Here is a 7852-nt window from a genome sequence, read left to right on the forward strand (position 1 = left end):
GGGACATACGAGTTGGTCACACCGACTCACGCGAGCAGTAATGGCCGTGCGATTCAATCGTGCTTGCGTTGACGGACGCGACAAGAGAGGCGATCTCAAGGAGGCAGGATCTTAACCTCCGATCATTTGTTTTGAACAAAAATTATAGCCTGATGAAGACGATGAATACAAGAAGAGATTACAACTATTTACGATATCACAACCATTTACAGGCGGATCATGACCGTAAATAGGAGTGATACATTCTCTGGATCACAAAAAAGTGGTCCAAGAGATCTGTGCTCGATCTCAAGAGGTTAGATAGAGAGGAGAAGAACTGAAGAAGTACTTGAGATTCGAGATTCGAGACTCGTAATTGTGCCCGTCGCGACGTTGCTTGGAGATGTTTTTCTCTAATTTACCGAAACTAAAACCTTTAAAAAAAAAAAGGGCTAAAATCTTTATATAAAAAAATGCTGGGAAACAGGACTGGGCTATAGCCCAGTACAACCCATTCTATGATGAGTCTCTGCTCATCTCAATATCAAGCTTCCATCTGCAAGATCTTCAAACAAGAGTTAAGCAAAAAATTTACTATTTCATTTATATAATTTTGTAATCTCCCTGTAAAAAGATTTCTTCACCATCAGTTATGGTCCAAGAAGTAGAAGTAATAGTAGAAATAGATAGCTCAAAATGGCCCTTGGATTAATCGTCTCAAAGAGACATATATCAAGTAAAATTGATGGTATTATGTTCTACTTCAAATTTTCCGCTACCAATCAACTTTAAAGAAGCAAAGTGAGTTATTCACTCCTTCCTCTAATTCTCAAGGTCCTAACAATGAAACCATTTCAAATTATTTGAAATTGTAACTTTCTCTTCGACTAGTCTAATTTTCTACTCAAATCATGACAAAAACGTTCAAGTAGTCGATCGAAACTTTGTTTATGACTAGAGTTTCGTTTTAAGACCATGGTTACTAAGTTAACAGTTTTATTAATTGAAATTTGTGTTATGCCTAGGCAATTAAATTGTTTTTATTGTCGATATTATATCAGATTTAAATTATTTGAAGCATTAATTAATTAGACAACGCACTGTTTCGTTGTAAACGTGATCCTAGTAAAAGCACAATACAAGTCGTTGAAATTTCTTATCCTGCTCATTATGATTGTGTGGTCTGTATGAATTTTATTGGTCAAGGAAAAAGAGAAAAAAAAAAAGAAATATAAAATAACAATGGAAATTATTTTTAGGACAATTATTATGATATAAATCCAACGTAGTACTAAACACTTATTTTCCATATGTAAGACAAGATGTCAAGTTGTACTCCACAAAGTCCGCCAAATGCGCATTCAATTTCTCCGCAAAATATGTGCCCCTACCTATTGACATTGACGTAGCTAATATATGTATACATATGTATTTATTATAATAGATCTATCAATTCTTAGTCGGTACAAAAATATCTTGATAGATATTTGACTTTTCCATACAAAGAAGAGTTGATTCACTCTTTTGAGAATACGTGGAGCCATCCTAGATGGGTACTAAGGTCGACAACTTCACCTTTTTGTTATTGCAATTTCTCCACAAAATGCAAAAATAATTGATAATAATTTCTACTAATATAATTGATGTTTCCTCCTACATTTTAACAATTAGAAATACAATCAATTCTTAAGAAAATCTAAAACCAAATTAATTTGTATAATAGATGATGCGGCAATAAAGGGAGCTCACCTGGCACGAATCAACGATCACGGTGGAGGTCAAAGTTAAAACGGTTAACGTCAGGACTCATAGGCTCAACCGTGTCGCCTGAGCGAAGGGGGCTATGTAGGCCGATCGGAGGAATCGATGTCCGATCGACTGTTTGAATGAAACAACGTCTGGTCAGCCTGATCGACCAGAGAGTAGGTTGAGCGGGCCACCCGTCCGGCTCGGGGTATGCAATTAAGAGAGTAATGGACCGATATAATAAGAGAGGAAAAGATGGATACTTAATAAGGGAAAGAGAAAATAAAAGAGAACACTCCATCTATCATTGAATGTGGAGACATCATTACAATTAATATTATTAAACAGAGACATATGAAGAGTCACCAAAACATGTATAAAAGAATATGATAGGTATGAAAACATACAAGATTGATCTCGATCCTTAATGTTTTCACTTTCTCTTTTTTTGTTTCTAATTTGAGCGTTAGACGATCAACGTTAGGGAGTTCTTCCCTGATTTAATTTTATTTTTACATAGAGAAGCGAGGTCTTTTAACTTCACTCTAATTAAAATAATAAATCAATTTTTACGGTAAATCAACAGAATTGTATCTCTCTAGTTTTTTAACTTCATGTTTTCAGACAAGAATAATAAATTTAAAAAACTTTTTATTGGATGTCGCAGTCTCAACAATAACAACAATAATCACAACCATAAAAAAAAATAAAAATAAAAGGAAGTGTAATTTGTCAAATGTGCAATTAATGAATAGTGTGAATTTAGTTCGGCCAATATATTTGGGGCTAAGTTTACTTTATCAACCCAACAAACTAAAAGTAGTCGAGGATGACGGTGGCACTAAGGAAGACTCGACTAAGGAAAAAGATCACGACAATGAAAGGGTAAATATAGATCTCAAAAGTACCAACAAAATAGTTTGATCGAATTTAGTTGTTTTCGTATCAATTGAATTCAATGCATACACGTGAAATGTGAAAAATAAATTGTTTTAATTTTGATTTACAAACATTTAATTTCTTAATAGTGGTAGTATTACGCCAAAGGAGGAACCATGACCAAGGGCAATTATTCCTATCCTACCACTCCAAGTCGTGAACAAAAGTCGCAACCTCTTTCCCTAGTTTAACAAGCTTAAACCATGGTCGTGTATTCGTATTTGTCATGGATCACTAAAAAAATTAATTAATAAAGTCAGATAATGCTAAATTTGAGATGATCAATCTGTCCACAGAAGTTTCTCATCCGCTACTAAGGTAAATTAAAAAACGCTCACGACTAACGGTCCAAAAGTCCAGTATCCCTTCATGGCCGAGTTGTCTTGGACCACTAAGCCACCTAACAAGGACGTTTCATATAATCACATTCACTTGTGGACTGCCGAGTCACCAAGCTTGATCAGTTTAATCCTTCTTTGTGTTAAATTAGGAAGAAAAGGTGGCTTGTAAAAAGAGATACTAAGGTTTGCCCTTCTCCATGGTTAAATGAGAGTTGAGGTACCATGAACTTGACCCGATTCGTGATTCTAATCTGCACCCATAACATTAGAAGTAGCTAGACCCGATTGAGCTGAAATTCCCAACACAACACGGTTGGCTAGTCCAATCTATTTTCTAAACATTTGTTTAGATGGGGGAAAAAATAATCTTTGCTTATTTAATATATTAATTAACATATTTATATAGTTGTTAATTTTATTTATTTATGTTGTTGTAAAATTCCCTTTTTTATTCACTTGGTCTGGTTTGGCTGCCTTGCAAAGTGGTGATAATTTTTGGCGATGAAACTCAGGCCAAAAATCTACAATAAAAGATCGAAAAAGTTTAATTATGGCCAAAAAAAAAAAACTTCAGTTAATGTAAGGCCATTAGCCTCTCGATCACTGGAAATTACGAAGTTACATATCGATTGATCTGTTCGGTGATGGAAATTACACCCAAAAAGAACTAAAAACTGGTAGATTCATGGTCTTGAATCTGTTGAATATTTGAAGATCGTTTTGTAGATTTGTAGGTCGATTCTTCGATCGAGTCGCCTCCAGCAAATCAATTCTCGAATCACTCGTTCGATCGGAGCCTTCCAATATATTGACGCCAATCGCGCCGCCACAGACTCAATCCACTAGACGGCGGCGCTGCGGGCCCGGCGCACGCGGCCGCCCCACGTCTCCTCCTTCCCGCCGGCATCCGCCACGTCCGACCGCCGCCGGAGCCCGTCCAGTTGGGTTTCCCAGTTCCCAAACGCCACCGCGTCGCCTCCTCGCCCGCGAGGGCGCCCCTCGCGGAAGACCGTGGCGGCGCCGACGGCAGAGGCCCAGCGGCCCCCGGAGAGGGCCAGGTCGTAGTCGCGGCGGCGGACGGGGTCGGAGAGCACCTCGTAGGCCTCCCGCGCCTCCATGAAGCGCTCCGCGTAGCGGCGCTCCTCCCCGGCGGAGCGGCACGCGTCCGGGTGCCACCGAAGGGCCACCCGTCGGTACGCCGTGCGGATCTCGCTGGGCCCGGCGGTCCGGGACACGGAGAGAAGATCGTACATCGTGGCCATCGCCGGAGCGGCGGCGGCGGCGGAGGCCGAGACCCTGAGTCGAGGAGCAGGGGCTACTGTTGATTTGGCAGGGATTGGGGAGAAGGAAGATCTGTACAAGGAGTTAGAGGGACATGAAAGAGCCAAAGCTGCCATTTTCTTTGAGAGAATCTAGATCTTGTTGCTATTTGGGGTTCAGAGATGGCATGGAGATTTATAGAGATTGAATTAAGACCGAAAAGGGCAAAACCATGCGCTCTTCACGGTTTCTAGAATGACTCCTTTGTTATTCGAAAATAAAAAATAAAAAAATTAAATTAAATTAGAGACAACAAGAGTTTATCCGATCGAGTGCACGTGTCACTGTCATGTGTGCGTGACGGTTGGATCCTGATACGGTTAGTGATGGAGGGCCCCAAGAGGAAAGGATTAGAAAAGTCCAGGCTATGTGACGGTCAAAAGTCACGAGGAGGTGGCGGTCAACAGTCATGGCGACTTGGCGGTCAAAAAGGAAGGCTGACAGGGCAGTCAGGGCTCAGCATAGGCAGAAGCGGGTTGGGATCGGCAGAGCTGAGAGGAGTCAGCTCGATCCACAGGCCTGCAGTAGAGGGCCCGGAAATACAGAACACATAGGCCGGTCAGGGTCGTCGGAGCTGAGCGGAGTCAGCCCGAGCTACAGACCTGCGGTTGAGGGCCAGGAAGTACAAAGCGCAGGATGCAAGTCGGTATCGGCAGAGCTAAGCAGAGGCCAAGAACTGGAAGTATAGGCCAATGGGTCGGAAGCGACAGAAATGATCAGAAGTAGCCCGAGCTACAGACCTGCGGTTGAGGGCCAGGAAGTACAAAGCGCAGGATGCAAGTCGGTATCAGCAGAGCTAAGCAGAGGCCAAGAACTGGAAGTATAGGCCAATGGGTCGGAAGCGACAGGGAAGTAATCAAGAGCGTGTGACTTCGCCAACGGAAGTACAAAGCGCAGGATGCAAGCTCAGACGGCAGAGCTAAGGCAGGCCCGTAATCGAAGTATAGGCCAATGGCCAGCCGATCGGCAGCCCGAGCTATAGACCCGCGTTGAGGGCCGAAGTACAAAGCGCAGGATGCAAGCTCAGACGGCAGAGCTAAGCGAGGCCCGAATCGAAGTATAGGCCAATGGGTCAAGCGACAGAGCCGATCAAGTAGCCCGAGCTACAGACTGCGGTTGAGGGCCAGGAAGTACAAAGCGCAGGATGCAAGCTCAGACGGCAGAAGCAAGAGGCCAAGAACCGGAAGTATTGGCCAATGGGCTCAAGCGACAGTAGCCGATCGGCAGCCCGAGCCACAGACTGCGGTTGAGGCCGGAAGTACAAAGCGCAGGATGCAAGCTCAGACGGCAGAGCTAAGCGAGGTCCGAATCGAAGTATAGGCCAATGGGTCTAAGCGCAGAGCTGATCGGGCGCCCGAGCACAGACTGCGTTGAGGGCCGTGAAGTACAAAGCGCAGGATGCGGGTCGAGATCGGCAGAGCTAAGCAGAGGCCCAGAACTGGAAGTCGAGGCCTCGAAATGTGAACCACAGGTGCGGGCGGGGACACAATGGATCGGAGGAGCTAAGTAATACGGAGCGGAGAATCTCAATGGTCCGTCGGGGTAATCATTACATACCAACGATGCGGGCGAAGGTTTCTAAACGAAAAGATGCCCTCATAGCCAGTAGTAGCCTGCCAGATGTCCCTCATTACAGGACAAAACCCAAGTGCGAAGGTGGAGGTTCCAATGAAAGATGCTTACAACAAATAGCAGCCGACAGTGTCCAGACTAGAGGACAAAGCCGGCGCCTAACGCTCGGCTGTAAGGCGTGTTCTAGCAGAGGAGGCATAAAGGAGAAATCTCGACGCAGTACGCCGCACACCCCCGCCACTTTTTCCGCAATCGCTTTTCTCCTTCGCTCGGGGAAAAGGACCGACTGAGCGCCGGAGGGCCTGATCCGGGACTTTTTCCTGGTTTTGGTCTCTAACGTGAGGGGATCGTCCGAGTGTGCGCAGGTCCTGCAGCCGGTCAGCCACCCGTGGGGAGCCTGCACCGCCCGCGACTTTCCGTCAACGACCAGTCCACCGCGACCGGCCTCTGTCTGTTCGGACGGATCAAATTGGCGCGTCTGTGGGAACACAACACTGTTCCGGAGCGTGAAGATGGAGGACTCGTGAAGCTCTAGCCGGAGGATCAACGTAACTATGATTAGGGGAGTACGAGCTTTTCAAGGAGGTTAGGAAGGCACGGCCCGAAAGACAAGGCACAGTTTCACGACCCCGCCTAGCCCCTGAGACATCCAAAGAGCTAGCTCCCGCTTCCGACAGGAGCTCAAAGAGGAAGCAGCCGGAAGAAATTCCACGTGCTTCATTCCGAGAGCCCCGTCGCGATTATCATCGGGCCGGACCTCGCGGGCGTAGTCCAAAGAAGGAGGAGCCGCCAGCCTCAGTGGCGAAAAGCTCTCTACACCCGCCTCGGGATTCAGGAAAGGGGAAGGCCGTGATCCTGGCTGAAGATCTGCCCGAAGATCCTGACGATAAGGTACCTTTCTCTGCCTAGATCTTGAAAGAAAGCCTGCCGAGGGGTTACCGAGCCCCAAACATTAGAGAATATGATGGGGGCAAGGACCCAGAAGAGCATCTGAGAAAGTTCAAGAACGCGGCTATATTGTATCAATATAGCGATGCCGTCAAATGCCGAGTCTTCCTGCACACTCTGTCTGGGTCGGCGCAAAAGTGGTTCGATGGATTGCCCCCAGAATCCATCGGCCGCTTCAGGGACTTCAAAACAGCCTTCCTACGCCGTTTCGCCAGCAGTCGTAAGTACCAGAAAACCGACCACTGTCTTTTTGCTCTCAAGCAGGAGTCAACTGAACCCCTGCGAAGCTACATCAATCGATTCAGTCAAGTGGCCAACGACGTCCCCTCTGCCACCTCTGAGATACTGACGAGCGCCTTCTCCCACAGATTGCGAGAAGGGGAATTCTTCAGGGATCTCATCAAAAACCCCGCCCGGAGTTTTGACGATATGGTAGAGAAAGCTTCGTGCTACATCAAAGTGGAAGAAGCGCAGGCCGCTAGGCGGAAAGCCGAGAAGACGGTGGCACCAGGCAACCGACCTGAAAGAAGAGCACCCCAGCCACCCCAGCCCTATCAGCGCATTCAACCCAGGCCTGCCCCCCAGCCCGCCCAGGGAGCCAGACCAGCTCCGCGAGTCGCCGCCATACAAGCGCCCAGGCCTGGACCGAGGGGAGCACCATATTGCACATATCATCGGTCCATGACACACGATCTCAGCAACTGCTTCCAATTCGCCCGGGATTCCAGGCGAGCTGCGGAGCAAGGCTTGCCCCCCCCCGGCGCTGGCGCCCCAAATACAGAGAATGGAGGAAGAACGGGCTGCAGCTGGACGTGCTCGGCAGGCCCGGCCCGACCTAGCTGGCCCATCTAGCCAAGCAGGCCCCGGCGAAGACCGAAGAGACGCCGGAGAACTTGATAATCGGGGCAACGTGGCTGTGCGAGAGATTGGTATGATCTCAGGAGGGCCCACTGACGGGGACTCAGGCAGGGCTCGTAAAGCACATAGCCGGCGACTATATGTGGGGG

The 7852-nt window shown here is 46.8% G+C and overlaps 1 protein-coding gene across 1 annotated transcript; it reads right to left on the reverse strand.

The window, feature by feature from the left end:
* Positions 1–3559: 3559 nt before the first annotated feature.
* Positions 3560–4470, reverse strand: LOC122023297 (chaperone protein dnaJ 20, chloroplastic-like). Its single transcript, XM_042581718.1, has one exon. The coding sequence runs from the start codon at positions 4400–4402 to the stop codon at positions 3848–3850; it is 555 nt and encodes a 184-aa protein (XP_042437652.1). The 5' UTR covers positions 4403–4470; the 3' UTR covers positions 3560–3847.
* Between the last annotated feature and the right edge of the window lie 3382 nt (positions 4471–7852).

This window comes from Zingiber officinale, chromosome 1B, assembly GCF_018446385.1.
Source record: "Zingiber officinale cultivar Zhangliang chromosome 1B, Zo_v1.1, whole genome shotgun sequence".
In the NCBI taxonomy this organism is placed as follows: Eukaryota; Viridiplantae; Streptophyta; class Magnoliopsida; order Zingiberales; family Zingiberaceae; genus Zingiber; species Zingiber officinale.

What these genes read in the sequence shown, in the direction of transcription:
- LOC122023297 (XM_042581718.1), bottom strand. Translation starts at nt 4,402, where the DNA reads ATGGCAGCTTTGGCTCTTTCATGTCCCTCTAACTCCTTGTACAGATCT.